Source organism: Emys orbicularis, chromosome 4, assembly GCF_028017835.1.
Source record: "Emys orbicularis isolate rEmyOrb1 chromosome 4, rEmyOrb1.hap1, whole genome shotgun sequence".
Classification (NCBI taxonomy): Eukaryota; Metazoa; Chordata; order Testudines; family Emydidae; genus Emys; species Emys orbicularis.
This window is the reverse complement of record NC_088686.1, coordinates 86,069,608-86,084,769: the sequence shown is the minus strand read 5'-3', so window position 1 is coordinate 86,084,769 and position 15,162 is coordinate 86,069,608. Positions and strand designations below refer to the sequence as shown.

The window sequence follows — 15,162 nt, the reverse complement described above, 5'->3', positions numbered from 1 at the left end:
CTAACTTCCTGCCCACTTGTTTCCTTGCTCATCTGCTGTATAGACCCTGAGTAGTCACAATATAGCCCTAAATTAAGAAAAGAGCAAAGGGAGGAGATGAAAGGTTTGGGCAGGGAACAAGGATGAAGACAATATGATCAAGTAGTCTTGAGAAGCTAATGCATGTGTCTCAAGAAGGGTTATTATGTTTGTTGATAAATCTAGATAGAACTATAGTTTATAACATATAATCATTAGTAAACATATGAGACTATTGAATTGATTTCTCTAACAACCCCTCAGCTCAACCAAGTTGCCATATGTGAGAGTGAGAGCTCAACCAAGTTAAGAAATATTTAAGGGAGATAAGGTGGGTGAGGTAATAACTTTCATTGGACCACCTTCTGTTGGTGAAAGAGACAAGCTTTCAAAGTCCACAAACTGAAAAGCTTGTCTGCTTCACTAACAGAAGTTGGTCCAATAAAAGTTATTACCTCACACACCTTTTATCTCTTTTATCCTGGGACCAACACAGCTACAACACTGCAAGCAGTAAGATTTAAGGCAGAATGACAGATGGGAGGAAGGTTGGCTAGTGGATAGGGAACTTGATTGGGCTTCAAGAGACTCCAATTCAATTTTCAGTTCAACTACAGGTTTCCTATATGAACTTAGGCAAGTCACTTAGTCTATTCTGTGTCTCAGTTCTCCATCTGTAAATGGTGTAGGATGGGGAATGGTGTAGAGGAGAGAGAGCAGGCCAGCATCCTGAAGAAACCACTTTGTGGTTCTCCTGACTAGACAGGGTAAAGGGGAGTAGGGTGCTGTCCCTCACAGGGTTCATTTATTATTTAATTCATTTTTAATTACAAAAGAATTTCCCCTAGCCTCCCTCCAGTCCAATATGTGCTTCATTGTATGAGAGCACATCTCTTTACTGAAACAACAGGGGTGAGAATTCAGCCACTCAGGCTGCCTGGTGGAACATACAAACATGTTCAACAATAAATTAAATCATAAACGAATGCCATTTTTGGCACTGAAGTCATAATGCCTAGGAAATTTTAGTGTCAAGTTATTTTATTATGTAACTCAGTGATTGACAAAATGGTGAGTTTTTGGAGCTTTGCCTAGATCTAATGGGCCAGATCCTCAGGTGGTAAAATATGCACAGCTCCATTTTAGTCAATGAAGCTACGTCAATTTACACCAGCTGAGGATCTAGCGCTATATGCCAGTTTAGTAACATACAAGATGCTTGTAGGAAAAGATCTTTAATCTGGGATCTATGTGTTTCCTATGGTGCCTATGAATAGCATCACTATCATAGTAAACAGTTAAATCTAACCCACTTCCCCTCAAACAAATAAAAATCACATATCTTACTAACTGACAGTTTAGTCATCAAGCTTTTTTTTTCTTTCTACAGATACTGTATATGAAAATAACATTCCTTAAATCATAATAATATCAAGCTTTTAATAGAGAACATTGATTTACTAGCTGTGACCAACAGCTCAATTGTGCCAAAAACTTTTATTTGGGTTGTACTCTGAAAAAGATTCATTTGCACAGAACATCTTGATGTTCACTGGCAGTATCTCAAGTAACGCTTTCTTTTCTTCCATCTTGTTAATATAGGTTTATGAAATATTGAAAAGAACAACATGTACCAAAGCCAAGTATAGCATGGGTAAGGAACTTTATGTAGGTTTGAGTTCAACATCATTTTCAGGTGTCACAAATGTTTGCAAATTGCGACTGAAGGGATGGTTTGTTCATTTGTTTTGTTTTTATCCTCCATATTTTGATTTAAGTTCATTTAGTTTAGTTATTGTGTTTATGATTTATGTTTAGTCAGGAACATTTTTCATCTGTAAAGATGTAGATTCATTGCTGTAAACCAATTTTATGGTCAGATCTTTAAGCAAATTGTAAAGCAAAATTAATATTTTCAGGCACAAAGAGGTCATTCACAAAGGGACTGGATGGCAGTATAAAACACTAAGATATGGCCCCGCAACTAATAATGTGTGATCGTTTCTTGATCACTAGGGGTTCAATCCTGTCCACATTGAAGTCGATGAGAATATTGCCATGGACTTCAGCAGCTTCAGGATCACAATCTAGATCCAGCCACATAAGTCCAGTCTATTTCAATAGTCACCTAAAATTGTTTTCATCTGATAGCTCTTTAAGGGCTTGTGTGAAATGGTCTCAGTTGACAAGTCTTCAAAACTCTACCATAATTGGCCCTTATTTGCATTCTTCACTAACTCAGCAGAGAGGCCACGTATGAGAGTGGGCCTGGGGACTAGATTAATCCCTCATCACTAGAAGTAGAGGTAGTCTCTCCAGTTCAGTGACAAGTGGAGGAGTAATATGGGGAAACTTACCCTACTGCTGCCTATGGATGTGGGATTTTAGCCTTCAGAACTGATCCAACTGTTAAATTCAATAAACAGGAAGAAATAAAAATCAGGTCACCCTGATAAAGACCTGCTGACCATGTATCCCCTCTTCAGCTGTTTTATAGTCTCTTTAACACTGATTATGATATGCAGGGATCCACTAAACTATGGCACTGACGTGAATAAATAGCTCATAATAAGACAAATTATGTGTGGCAAAAACTAAATTTCCTTAAGTCCAGTCATCTCCACACCTGATATCCCATGGAAGAAAAAAAATCAAATGGAAAAACTGGCAACTGTTAAAACATTCCTTTGTCCACAGGTAGTTAAATACAAGTATGGAAACTTGAATTACAGGTAGCTCTGAACAAATATTGACAAAAATAGTATTAAGAAATCCATCAAATAATGGAGGGATGATTAAGCCAGAAGTGCTTTGTATACTCTGACTTTGCAATTTAAGTCACAACCTACAGTGTACAGGTGGCGAGTCCTTATATACCTTAAGATTGCTTTGGGTGCAACCAGGCACTGTTCCTGTAACGTGGGAAATCCAAATTCAGGAGTGGCCTTCCTTTCTCAAAGCTCCTGCTGGATCGGTTTCATAGCCGAAATAACGAACTTGCACTGTGGCAGGGGGAAGTCCCACAGCTCAATGTGGAATCTTGTCCTAGAGTTGGCTGCTTGCTTGCTTTCCTGGTCAGAAACAGGAACAACATTAACAGTTACATGAATGAGGAAAAAGACGTTACATTTTTGGGTCCCCCTCCTTCTACCGCCTTCACCAGATGTGGGCATGGAAAAACCACACACACAGTGCATGATATAAAGAGGTGATTGGGTCACGTAATCAGTGGGTGTAAATCAGTGTGGTTCCATCTGACCTTGTATGTTCGGTCATTATATAATCAAAGAAAGTTTTGGAACAGATTTAAACAAATACTAGTAACATTGGGATATATTGGAAGTGCTTTCCTCTGAACTTTGCTGCCAAGTAGAAAAAACAAAGCTGCCCAGTGAACACTCTAGTCTTTTGCTGTTTATTAGTGCATACTTGTGAAACTGCAAATTGTAGTCCAAAACTTTTCATGTCCATATATAGTAGGTGGGGTGCTCAAATCTTCAGCAGTGCAATCACTATAGCTGAGCATTACCTGCCTGCTACCCATTTCTAACTGAAGGCAGTGTGAAACCTGCAGGTAATTCTTACTACTTGATAATGGTGCAGTCTTGGTAGGATTTTTTTTTTCCAAGCATGGCCTTGAAAGGTGCTGAGCACCTCTTGAGGGTTGAGGACACTCAGCAACTCCTCCAGCAGTCACTTAATGCCTTGTAGATCAGGGCCTCAATGAGCTTGTAAAAATGCCCACAGTACCCAGGGCCACCCAGTGGATTCAGGGGACCTGGGGCAAAGCAATTTTGGGGGCCCCTTCCATAAAAAAAAGTTGCAATACCATAGAATACTATATTCTCATGGGGGCCCCTGTGGGGCCTTGGGGCAAATTGCCCCACTTGCCCCACCCCCTGGGTGGCCCTGACAGTACCAAAAAACACACCCTTCATTGGTTCATGCTCTTAGGGTATATCGACATTGAAGAGCATATCCATGTCCATGGATGGTAAGGGGGTTTGGGCATGTGTCAGAGGCCATGACCACATGATAGTGTAGACCAGTGGTTCTCAAACTTATTTGATCGGGCCCCCTTCTTTGTGTCTGTAGTTGTTTATTTCCCCCCTCCCCCAAGTATATATACCACCACCCAGCACTGAAGGCAAAGCAAAGAGTAGTGGCTGCTGGCTGGACACCCAGCTCTGAAGGCAGCGCTGTACCAGCAGCAGCACAGAAGTGAGAGAGACCATGTGAAAAGTGATATTCATCAATATCACTTTTCACATTAGACTTAGTGCACCATTGCCACCCTTACTTCGGCGCTGCTGCTGCCACCTCGGGGCTGACAGCCAGAGCCCTGCCACCTCCAGATGATGGATGGGGCTGGGGGAGAAGGAGAGCCAGCCTAAGTGGTGGGACTCCAGCTGTACATTTTATCCCTGCCTCCTGGGTGTGCACGGCCCTTCTGCATGAGCCCCAGCCACCCGGGGCTGACAGCCAAAGCTCCTAAAAAAAAAAAAAAAAAAAAAATCACACAGTTCGCGCCTCCCTTGTCACATTCCCATGCCTTCCTTGGGAGACCTGCTCCATTGTTTGAGAACTGCTGGTGTAGACATACCCTATATTTCTCTGCATCCAGACCCATGCTGTTATGTCAGTAAGGGATCAATAAACAATTGTCTAGATAGAACACACCACAATATGTCGGGTTTTTTTGTTTTCTCTTTGTAATATTCTTAAACTCTTATTATACACATTGACCCAATTTTGATCAGGTGATAATCAGCTTAGCTCTGTTAAAATCAATGGAGCAATGTCAATTTACACCAACTGAGGATGTGATCTTAAAAGTCATCGTTCAAGATTAGATAGCAGAGTCACCAAACATATCTTCAGTGGGTAACGAGACCCATTCAAAGACTTGTAGAAACTCCATATTTGGCAGTAGCTATATTAATGCCAACAGCTATAATAAAACTTACAGTATCTAGAAATTATATACCATAGCCTCCAAGGATCTGTATCCTGCTAAGCAGTCTTTGGAATTCTGTAGCAAGATGAGATTTCTAAGTGCATTCTTCACCCATTGCACAATTCTAACTATATGTATAACTTCTCCTGTTACGTCCTCACTTCTCTTAATTTATCACAAAATTAAAGAATGAGGTCACTCTCCACAAGGCAGAGAATAAACTCCCCAGAGCTCCCCCACCCCACACACATTACAGATGCAGCATTAACTGCTTTAAGGCTCATGTATGTAACTAATAGACAAATGTGTAAACAGGGACAGGAGAGGGAAGAAAGACGGAAACTACCCTTTTAAATAAAAGATGGAAATGTGGTAAATATGGTAAGTATTATGCGAAGGTCTTTGCAAAGACTTTCCCTACAACTTTGCTAACCAATCTGAAAAACTTTGAGTGTATGATGAGTGCGTATGTATTAGGGTTGCCAACTTTGTATTTCAAAAATAAGAAACTGTTTTCTTAGTACCCCTTTCCCGCCCCTCCTCCTGATAGTAGTAGTAGTAGTAGTAATACTACTAATAAGCAGTACTCACCGACATTTGCCTGGGGTATTTCTTGCTGCCTTTTGCAGCACTCAGAAACTTCTGACCTTCTTGTACAAAGATTTAAAAATAAGGGACGTCCCTTGTAATAAGGAACTGTTGGCAACCCTAGTAGGTATGTTCCCCTACACAATCAATCCAGCCATATTCTTCTTACAATCCAGCCTTTTGCTTTAAAATCTGCAGCCTTGCTCTTCAAATCAGACTGACTTTTCAGAAAATGTCATTTATTGTAATGACTCATTTCAAGTCATTGTCTCCTAATTCTTCATTCTCAAACATATGACTTCCTCTTACTCTCTGCAGTTTTCCATTTTGTAAAATGAATCCTGTTTAATGATCTGTATGAATGAAAATGAAACTATATGGAGAGGAATTAGATGGCAGAAGATTTATTAGCTAACCAAATGAGTGCTATTTTGAGGGAATTCTTAAGCAATGTTGGATGTTAACTTGAGACCGTCCAAATTTAAAATTGTATATCGCTATTATTTCTTTGTCTTTCAAGGAATCACCAGTCTGCTTGCCAATGGAGTTTACAGTGCTGCATATCCTTTGCATGATGTAAGTGATCTTGGAATATATTTTACATTTCTACAAATCTGACACCAAGAAATCCTTAGTGTGTTATATATTAATGGCATCATCCCAAACATCTTTAGTGTTTCACAAGCTTAATTTCCTGCTCTGCTTTTATAATGAGTTTCCACAACTTGTACAGTCTTTACCTGTCAGCTGTGTTGGCTTTTAATAATACCTGCCAAGTTAGTTCCCTGGTCATCAAAAATGCTATTTTAATATAAAGTTAGTGGAGTTATTAACGTGGCTTGGCAAAGTAAATACTTTTGCTAGTTTTTGACCTTCTGCTCCCAAGGACTCTGGCACTATGGTGAGGAAATGTATTAATATCTGTGACTCCAAGTGGCTAATTTCCTGGTCTAAATCCCCCTGGCATCCCCCTATATAAACAGGAAATGTCAGTGATTGTATGTATAATGGGTTGCCATTGGGGAAGTGTCCAAATACTTTAATGTACAGTGCCAGTAGGGACTGGTAGGATCAGAGGACAGTAAGGAATTTTATATGGAGTCATTTACCACAGGTGCACTGGTGTGGATCTATATCAGGTTGGTAGTGACCCAAAGATTTCATCCTCTGACTTGATAGCCTTATAAAATGACTTGGGGATCACTATCCATGCCAAAGTGGACTGATAGGTACACCACAGTTAGCATTAACTGACACCCTTACTCAAGAGACTGAGAAGTGGATGGCGTTGAAACATTTACAGATGGTCCCTTCCTGTATAGGCTTCATGAATGTCAACAGAGCAGTGCTTAATGCCCCTGCTGCATCTGCTCTGTGAGTGTATAAAGGATCGTGGTGTGAAGATGAAGTAACATCATGGTGGAAAAGGCCCTTTGAACCTCATACTCTTCTTACTTGCAGGGGGTTTAAAACTAATAAAACTTCATTGACTTGAATGGGGTTATCACTGGTTTACATTGGTGTGAATGAGATCAGAATCTGGCCTTTTGTCAATCTGGCATTTATCACAAGCATCTGCTATAGAGATACTATTTAGCGTTCAAAAAGATTAAATAAATTCAACTTCATGTACATGCTAATGTTCTGCTGTGCTTTATTAGACATGTAGACAGATTCTGATAGCCACTGATATGTATATTTTATTTGTTCCATAATTGTATACCTTATCATATTTAGAAATGGCCCCAAATCAAAGCCCCAGACTTAATCACCCCTGAGCTTTGGAACAGTTTGGATATGGGTCAGCCTTCTAAGCTGGTCTCCTCTTTTTATAATGCACGAACTAAACCCCAAATATCACTCAAATGTGGGCCTATCTCTAATCACATTCTTCCCTTAACGTTTTTAGGCTGCCTTTATTACTTATTCATTCCTTTTACCCAGTGACCGACTTTATTACTTTTTCTTAATGTGCTTGATGACAGAAGACAAAGTGTGCCATGAGAAATGACCCCATATAATGCAGCATTATTTTACAAATTACCTTTCTGTTTTTGATTCATTACGTGAGTGGGATACATGGTATGTGAGACGCATAACAGCTCTGGGTGTGACTTGTTGGGTGATGCAATTTTTCTTTTTTTAAAGGGTGACTACGAAGGTGAAAATGTTGAGCTCAATGACAGAAAAGTAAGTTGATATATGCGATTCAGCAAGTTCTCAAGAGTGTTAGCCTCACAAGTCACATTGGACTTTTGAATTGGAATTGGACATTTGCCAAGATTTCCCAGAAAATATCATGGAAAGGCATATAGCAGAAGTATTTCTAAATGTTAATTTTACTCCAACATGGATGTGTATAAATTACCCTATGTAATAATGGTGCATTTCACATCATCATAGGAAATATGTCAGCATTTACATTCTAATTTCTCTTAAGGTTGCTGTGACATTAAGTACAATCTGGACTGATGGACAACTGCGTCCCCTCAATTCTCCAACCTGGGGTGCCTTTTACACTGCTTTGCTGTGAGAGCAAGCATTCCTGGCCTGGTCACACATACATATATAAATCACTCCGAGCTATACTGCATGAGTGCTATAACCAGCCACCCATGAATTATACTGCAGGGCAACACCAGCAAACTCCCTGTCCCAAACTTTCCCCCAGAAATGTGTGTCTTGTACTGCCTAGCATTCTCCTGGACAATACAAGCTCATATAAAGTATATCATTTAATTAATAGAAAAGGATATGAACAAATCCTGTTATCCCAAATTAAGTTTCCCAAATACTTCAATCCAAACACCCACTGGTTTAGATAAAACAATAAAGCAAGTTTATTAACTACAGACAGATAGATTTTAAGTGATTACAAGTAATGAGGCATAAAAGTCAGAATTGGTTACAAAGAAATAAAAGTAAATCACAACTAATGCCTAATTTAACAAGCTATGTGAACTCAAAGCAAAGGGTCTCTCTCTCACCACATGTTCTATCAGTCTTACTGGCTGGTTCTTTCAGCCAGGATCCCTCCCCAGTCCAATGATGCTTCCTTTGTCCTTCAAGTGTTGTCGATGCCGTAAGTAAAGATGAAGGGGGAGAGAAATTGGGGCATCGATTCCCCATTCTTTAGTCTTTTTCCTCTTCTTTGAACCAGCTGGGGTTCAAGAGACAAAGTCTTTGGGAATGGGAATCTCCAGCTGTTTCTTTGCCAAAATGTAGATTTCTCACTCGCATCCTTTATCCTGCTGAAGAATGGCCACTTAACCAGGTGATAGTCCATTCGATTTCATTGACCCCTGGCTGAGGTGTCAGTTTGCCTTTTGTCTCTGAGGAACTGGTTTGTGGCTGTTTCCCTAGATTTAGAATATATCTTAGTAATATCATATAGTAGAATCTTATAACTTTACATACAATGTTGCCACACATATTTTACCAGGACAAAAATGATCAGCAAATCATGAGTTTTCAAATGGTACCTTACAAAGCATAGTTTGTACAAAATGTATCATAGTCTTGAAAAGAGGGTACAGACTGTCACAGTTGCAAAACTTCATTTCAGGCCAACACATATATGAACACTTTTAGCCAGATTCTGATCCCCTTACTTGCACTGAACAGCACTTAACTGCACACATAGCCATGCTAGTCTGGAGTAAGGGGATCAGAATCTGACCCTGAGGAAAATAATCTCAAAAGTAACCATTTTGATACTTAGAATTTATTGGACAAAAAAAAGATTGCCTGGTTTCAAACAAGGTTTTGCTGTCATGTAACTAAGTTAAGGGCTAATTTTTATCTTAAGTCCCAGCCTGTGCTAAGAGTGCTACAGTTCATCTCCCAAATGGGCCACACAGGCAGTATCGGATCTCACTTTAATTCCTGTTTAGCCAAGTTCATGACTTAAAGGATGTTGTTTAAGTGTTACTCTCCTGATGCAGGGTGCTTCAGACTGGCTGAGACTGACTGTGTTTCAAGACACCGTGTTAAGTGATAGATAGATAGATGTAATTTCATCAGATTTTGTTTTCTGTTTTTAAATATATAATATTTTTATAGAAAATACAAAAGAGCGGGAATGAGGAGGAAGGTTATAAGATAGGTATAATAAATTATGAGAGGACAATTGCACAAGATAATATTTGGTACACATATAGTGTTCTGCAAGTATAATGAAATTAATTCTCATAACGCTTCCGTGAAGAGGGGTTTCCATTTTGCAGACAGAAAAACGGAAACAAAAAGCTTAAGGCCAAAGTTTTCAAAAGAGGATACTAAGTTTGGGGCCTCCGTTATTGGGTTTCTAAACTTGAGACAGCTTGGGGCTGACTTTCAGAATTGGTGCATACCCACAACTCCAAATGAAGTCAGTGGGAAGTGCAGGTGGTCAGCATGTCTGAAAATCAGACAAAAGGCATCTCAGGTTGGGCACCCAAAATGGAGGCACCCAAAATCAGAGGGTACCTTTTGGAAATTTGGGTATGCCAAGGACCACATAGAATGGTCATTGGCAGAGCCAGGATTCATAGTCAAATTTCTGACTTCTAGTTCTGTGACTAGCCCTCTGCACTCTGCTGCCTTCTCTTTTATACTTCAGTTAAAAATATCATGTATGTGTAATTTCCTTATTGAAAAACAAGCTATTCAAACAAAAGCAGGAGCAAAAGACTAAATTTCTTCAAAGCCTTTGGATTATCTTCTTGACCAGTGCCTTTCCAAGACTCATGAGTTCATCGTTCCACAAATTCTGAAATATTTACTCTCTGCTGACTTTCAGTTCCTTCAAATAGTTCTTTGGCAAACTGTCATGGTTCTTAATTACTCTTGAAACTTTCTCAAATCTTATTTAGTAGTTGCTCAGGCCTTACATCTTTATCACAAAACTAATGAAGAATTGAGAGAGAGCCCTGAAATAAATATTTAGCACCATTGCACTGATGCTTCGTAATCACTGATTTGAAGCTGCACTCTGAATAGCAGGCAGCTAAACAGCAGAAATGGTGTGATAGGTTTATATTTGAACTACAAATATAAACCTTTAAGTGTCCTCCAAAATTGAAAAATATGCATTGATGCAAAATCTCTTTAATTTAGTATCTTGCTGATAAATTTTGGGAAGACCATACTAAACATACAAATATATAGACATATCGCCTACCTTTGCAAAAGTGACTAGTGATTTTAGGTGCCTCACTTTTTGGGTGCCCAATTTAGGATACCTGAAAGAGACCTGATTTTTATAAAGTGCTGAGCACCTGCCCAATCAAATCAGGTCCTTTTTATAATGTTGCAATTCGGGCACCTGAAAATCAAGGTGCCCAAAATCACTAGTCACTTTTTTAAAATTCAGGCTATAGATCTCAAACTAACAAAACTTTTGGTGATGTAGCAAAAGAATCTGAATCACTGGTGTAAAGTAGATTAAAATAAAAATCTAAACAGCAAATCAGCATGAATGTTTGTGTATAATAAAAGGATGACATTCAACCTTCAGTTCCTAAAATGACTGTTCTTACTGTTGTGCTCAAAAAAATAAATGTTGATTGATTTGGGTTGCAGAGAGGAAAATAAGGAAACCACTTAGTATTTACTGACTAAACATCTGTTATATAACTAAAAATGTAATTATTCTGAATGATTTGAACACAGTTAGAGAAGAGGTGAATTACAGCAGGCAAGCTTTGAAGGCTGTAGTAATAACTCTGCAAGGGAACTGTAAAACTGCTCTAAGAATAATGTTCTCTGTATGAATCATAGAATATCAGGGTTGGAAGGAACCTCAGGAGGTCATCTAGTCCAACCCCCTGCTCAAGCAGGACCAATCCCCAACTATTTTTTTGCCCCAGTTCCCTAAATGGCCCCCTCAAGGATTGAACTCACAACCCTGGGTTTAGTAGGCCAATGCTCAAACCACTAAGCTATCCATATGATCTCCTTTGCTAACAGTAGGAACGTGGGAGAATACTTCTGAGACTAATTTGGGCTGCAGTTAGACTGCCAATGAGGCTTTTGGTTTTATTTATTTATTTTATTTCATGGTAGAATTGTAAGCTGCTGAGATGTCAGGTTTCACCACATCATGGTTCAAATAAGCAAATGACTTTAGGAAACGTCAGCCTGTTGTTACCTATTCTTATAGGAACAAAATATCTGAAATTGGTTTATCTGCACCTAAGGGAAATTTAATTTAGAACTCCTTGTGTCTAAGACATACAAGTTAAAAGGCTTTTATTGAATTAATTATTTAACAATTAGGCAATGTTAGTTTTTATGATTTAATTATTTTGCATCTATGAATCAGTTTAAACACGCTTTGGTTTTGTAAATAGACCAGTGTTCACATCCCTATTCTCAGCCCCACACGGCCTATTTACATTCCACTTACTGTTTTTTAATTGTTAATTCAGAGAGAGGGTTTGACTTTAAGCCCAGCTTTAGGTAAGTGATGCATAAGCTGCACCACCCAGGTGGATAGCCATGGTTGGCATCGACACACAGAGGCACACCTCCAAATCAAATCCTGCCCAGCTATCCCTGTGCTGCAGGATAGATTAGTAATTTGCTGCTGGCCTATACCCCCATTCCAGCCAGAAGTATGGGTGATGGGACGCAGGCTATGCCCATATCCATGCCCAGTCACCTACCACATGCTCTGGTAGTGGGAAATAAGTGAGCATGCAGCTCACTTGCTTGCTTCCTCATGTCTAGAACCAAGGTGCAAGTAACCTGTGATAATAGGTGGAATGCTAAGTTGGTTAAAACCAACTTAGCTTAGTTGGTTAAGCTAAAAACAAAGCAAAAAAAGATGCAGTTAGCAGCAACTTTTAAAAGAATCCTGCTTATTATTTCAGAATGAACTTGCTGATTAAATTAATCTGATTCTGATTCTCTGTGCTACATTTGATGTGTTTTGGTTTTTTTCTTACCAAAAGTTACAATTAAGGAAACCTATTGATAGCAATCAACTCATGCATTTAAATTTGAGAGGTTTTACCGTTGCCAAATGATTGAATGAAAACCGTGGTGACAATTAGAACAAACAGACCTGTTCATTGGTATCGCTTGCATGGATTAATCATTGTTATATTGTTTATATTAATAATTCAAACTAAAGAAAAAAAACTAAAAATAGAGACTATCATTGTACTGCAATTCACAGGTAGATCATGGGAACCTAGGGCTTTATTTTTCCTGGTTCTGCATGAAGAACTTTCACAGAAATCAATGAGATTTTTGTACCAAAACTAATTCTGTGGCAAGATACAGACCTTAAAATGTGCTGAACGGCAAGAAGGTTGTCAAGTAGCCAGTTTAATACCTCCTTGTTCTCTCTCCAGAATTGGACTGGGTCAGGAAGAATCAAATCTCAGAAGTGTAGTCTTGTTTACAATGTAAATTATGTAATAAATTGAGTGCTTTCAGATGAACCTAGTTTTGTGAGTATTTAATTTCATTTTGTGAGCCATTAATGGTGACCTTTATTTTCTTTGGCCCAAATCCTGACTGAAAATAATTAGTGAAGATCTTTGTGTTCTTCTTAAGATCTTAAATGCAGTTTCTTGGACACTTCAGTACACTTCCTCTCTACAGATGCAAAATATTAGTGCAGCAACAGCAAACTAGTTTATTCTAGTTTGCGCTCTCTCTCTCTAATAACTCCAAGAACAACCATCCTTCACACCCACATCCATTCTGCTAAAGACTTGACTGATGTATGATTTGCAACAAATCATAAAATCAAGGTTACCCTCCCCCTTACATCTATCCATTAGTGCTGTTGTTGGAGAGCTTTTAATGCAGTAGAATTCATCATTGTAGCATGCATTGTGCCAAACCATCAAGCTTGTTTTTAATACTTAATGCAGACGCATATATTGGTCGATTGAGGTATGTGCAACCACAAGAAGAGCGACACCAGAGCATGACATGAACTGTGCAGTAACTTGGAACAAAAGGAGAAATGGCTCATTTACATGATGCCTTATTTTAGCTTTCATTTGTGATTTATTTTATAGCTCCTGTGTGAGGAATGGGCAAGCTATGGAGTCTTTTATAAATACCAGCCAATTGACCTGGTGAGGTAAGGAGAATTCTAAATGTCCTGTTTCCAGGCAGAATTTTAGACGTTTCATAAAGTTTTATGCAGTGTGATAGAATCATTAGATCTTCATAAACACAGATCCTGGAGCCCTTCCCCTACCTTCCACCAGACTGCCCTCATAAAGTTAACAGATACAGATACAGGGCCTGATTCTCTCCCTGGATTCTACTGGTTTCCCTGGCTGGGGATTCCTGGTAGTGGAAAGTCCTCTCTGGGGGATGATGAAGAAAGACACAAACCTTCTATAGGCTTGGAGTCCTTGATGCAGCTCGGGGGGGGGGGCAGAACTTGCTAGGGATGGGTCAGGGCCGGGGCACCCAGTATACGTGCTGATTCCCTGGGTAGAACATAAAGCTACCTTCCCTCCGTAGCAGGGATGGCAGGTTTGTATAATTTTTGGTGGTGCCCAGAACAGGTCCAAGTCCCGCCCCCCCCCACCCCTGCCTTGTAAGGCGATATATATATTTTTAAATAATACAAAAATGTGAGGGCTCTGGTGTGGGGCTGATGATGAGGGGTTTGGGGTGTGGGAGGGGCTCAGGCAGAGGGTTGGGGTGCAGGGGTGAGGGCTGTGGAGTGGGGCTGGGGATGAGGGGTTCACGATGCAGAAGGGGGCTCAGGGATGGGGCAGAGGGCTAGGGTGCGAGGGGATGAGGGCTCAGGCTGGGGATGAGGGGTTTGGGGTGTGGGAGGGGCTCAGGCTGGGGATGAGGGGTTTGGGGTGTGGGAGGGGCTCAGGGCTAGGGCAGAGGGTTGGGGTGGGCGGGGGGGTGGGAGGGGCTCAGGGCTAGGGCAGAGGGTTAGGGTGTGGGGGGTGAGGGCTCTAGGGTGGGGTGGGGTTGGGGGTGAGGAGTTTGGGGTGCAGGCAGGTTTCCCCAGGGCTGGGGCCAGAGAGGATGACTCCCCCCAGCCCTCTCCCCGCCAGCAGCAGCGAGCTCTGGTGGAGGGGCCCTCCTCTCCCCCAGCAGCACACTCACCTCGCACCACTGTCACTGCATGTGCTCCTAGGACCCCTCTCAGGTCCAGGAAGCCCCCTTGTCTCCCCTGTGGTTGGTGCCAAGGGGGGGGAGGGGCTGCTATCACATGTGCGCCTCCCAGCGCCATATTATTGCCTAGGGTGGCAAATTTGTAGGGGCGGAAGCTCCCCTCTGCGCCCCGCCCCCCTGCTCCAGCTCACCTCTGCCTCCTCTGCAAGCGCGCCGCCGCGTCCTGTTTCTCTCCCCTCCCAGCACTTGCGCCGCGAAACAGCTGTTTCGCGGGGCAGGGAGGGAGGGGGAATGCCGCGCGCTGGGGGAAGAGGCGGGGCCGGGGATTTGGGGAAGGGATCCAATAGGGGAAGGGAGGGGGCGGAGTTGGGGCGGGGACTTTGGGGAGGGGGTTGGAATGGAGGCGGGAAAAGGGCGGAGTTGGGGCGGGGCCAGGGCGGCAATTATTTCCCGGCCTAGGGGTGGCAAAATTATTAATCCGCCACTGGTGCCTCCTCCCCTGCTGCTGC

General features: G+C 41.1%; 1 protein-coding gene across 6 annotated transcripts in view; it reads left to right on the top strand.

Annotated features, from left to right (window-relative positions):
- Positions 1-15,162, top strand: part of ANO1 (anoctamin 1) — a 115,224-nt gene that overhangs the window by 62,645 nt on the left and 37,417 nt on the right. For 4 of the 6 annotated variants that reach the window (XM_065402747.1, XM_065402746.1, XM_065402745.1 and 1 more), the window contains 4 exons: positions 1,621-1,672; positions 6,084-6,139; positions 7,712-7,753; positions 13,582-13,646. In XM_065402747.1, the coding sequence (XP_065258819.1) occupies positions 1,621-1,672; positions 6,084-6,139; positions 7,712-7,753; positions 13,582-13,646 (215 nt within the window). Of the gene's footprint in view, positions 1-1,620; positions 1,673-5,290; positions 5,357-6,083; positions 6,140-7,711; positions 7,754-13,581; positions 13,647-15,162 lie in introns of all 6 variants that reach the window. The other 2 variants (XM_065402743.1, XM_065402742.1) reach the window with 1 other exon arrangement.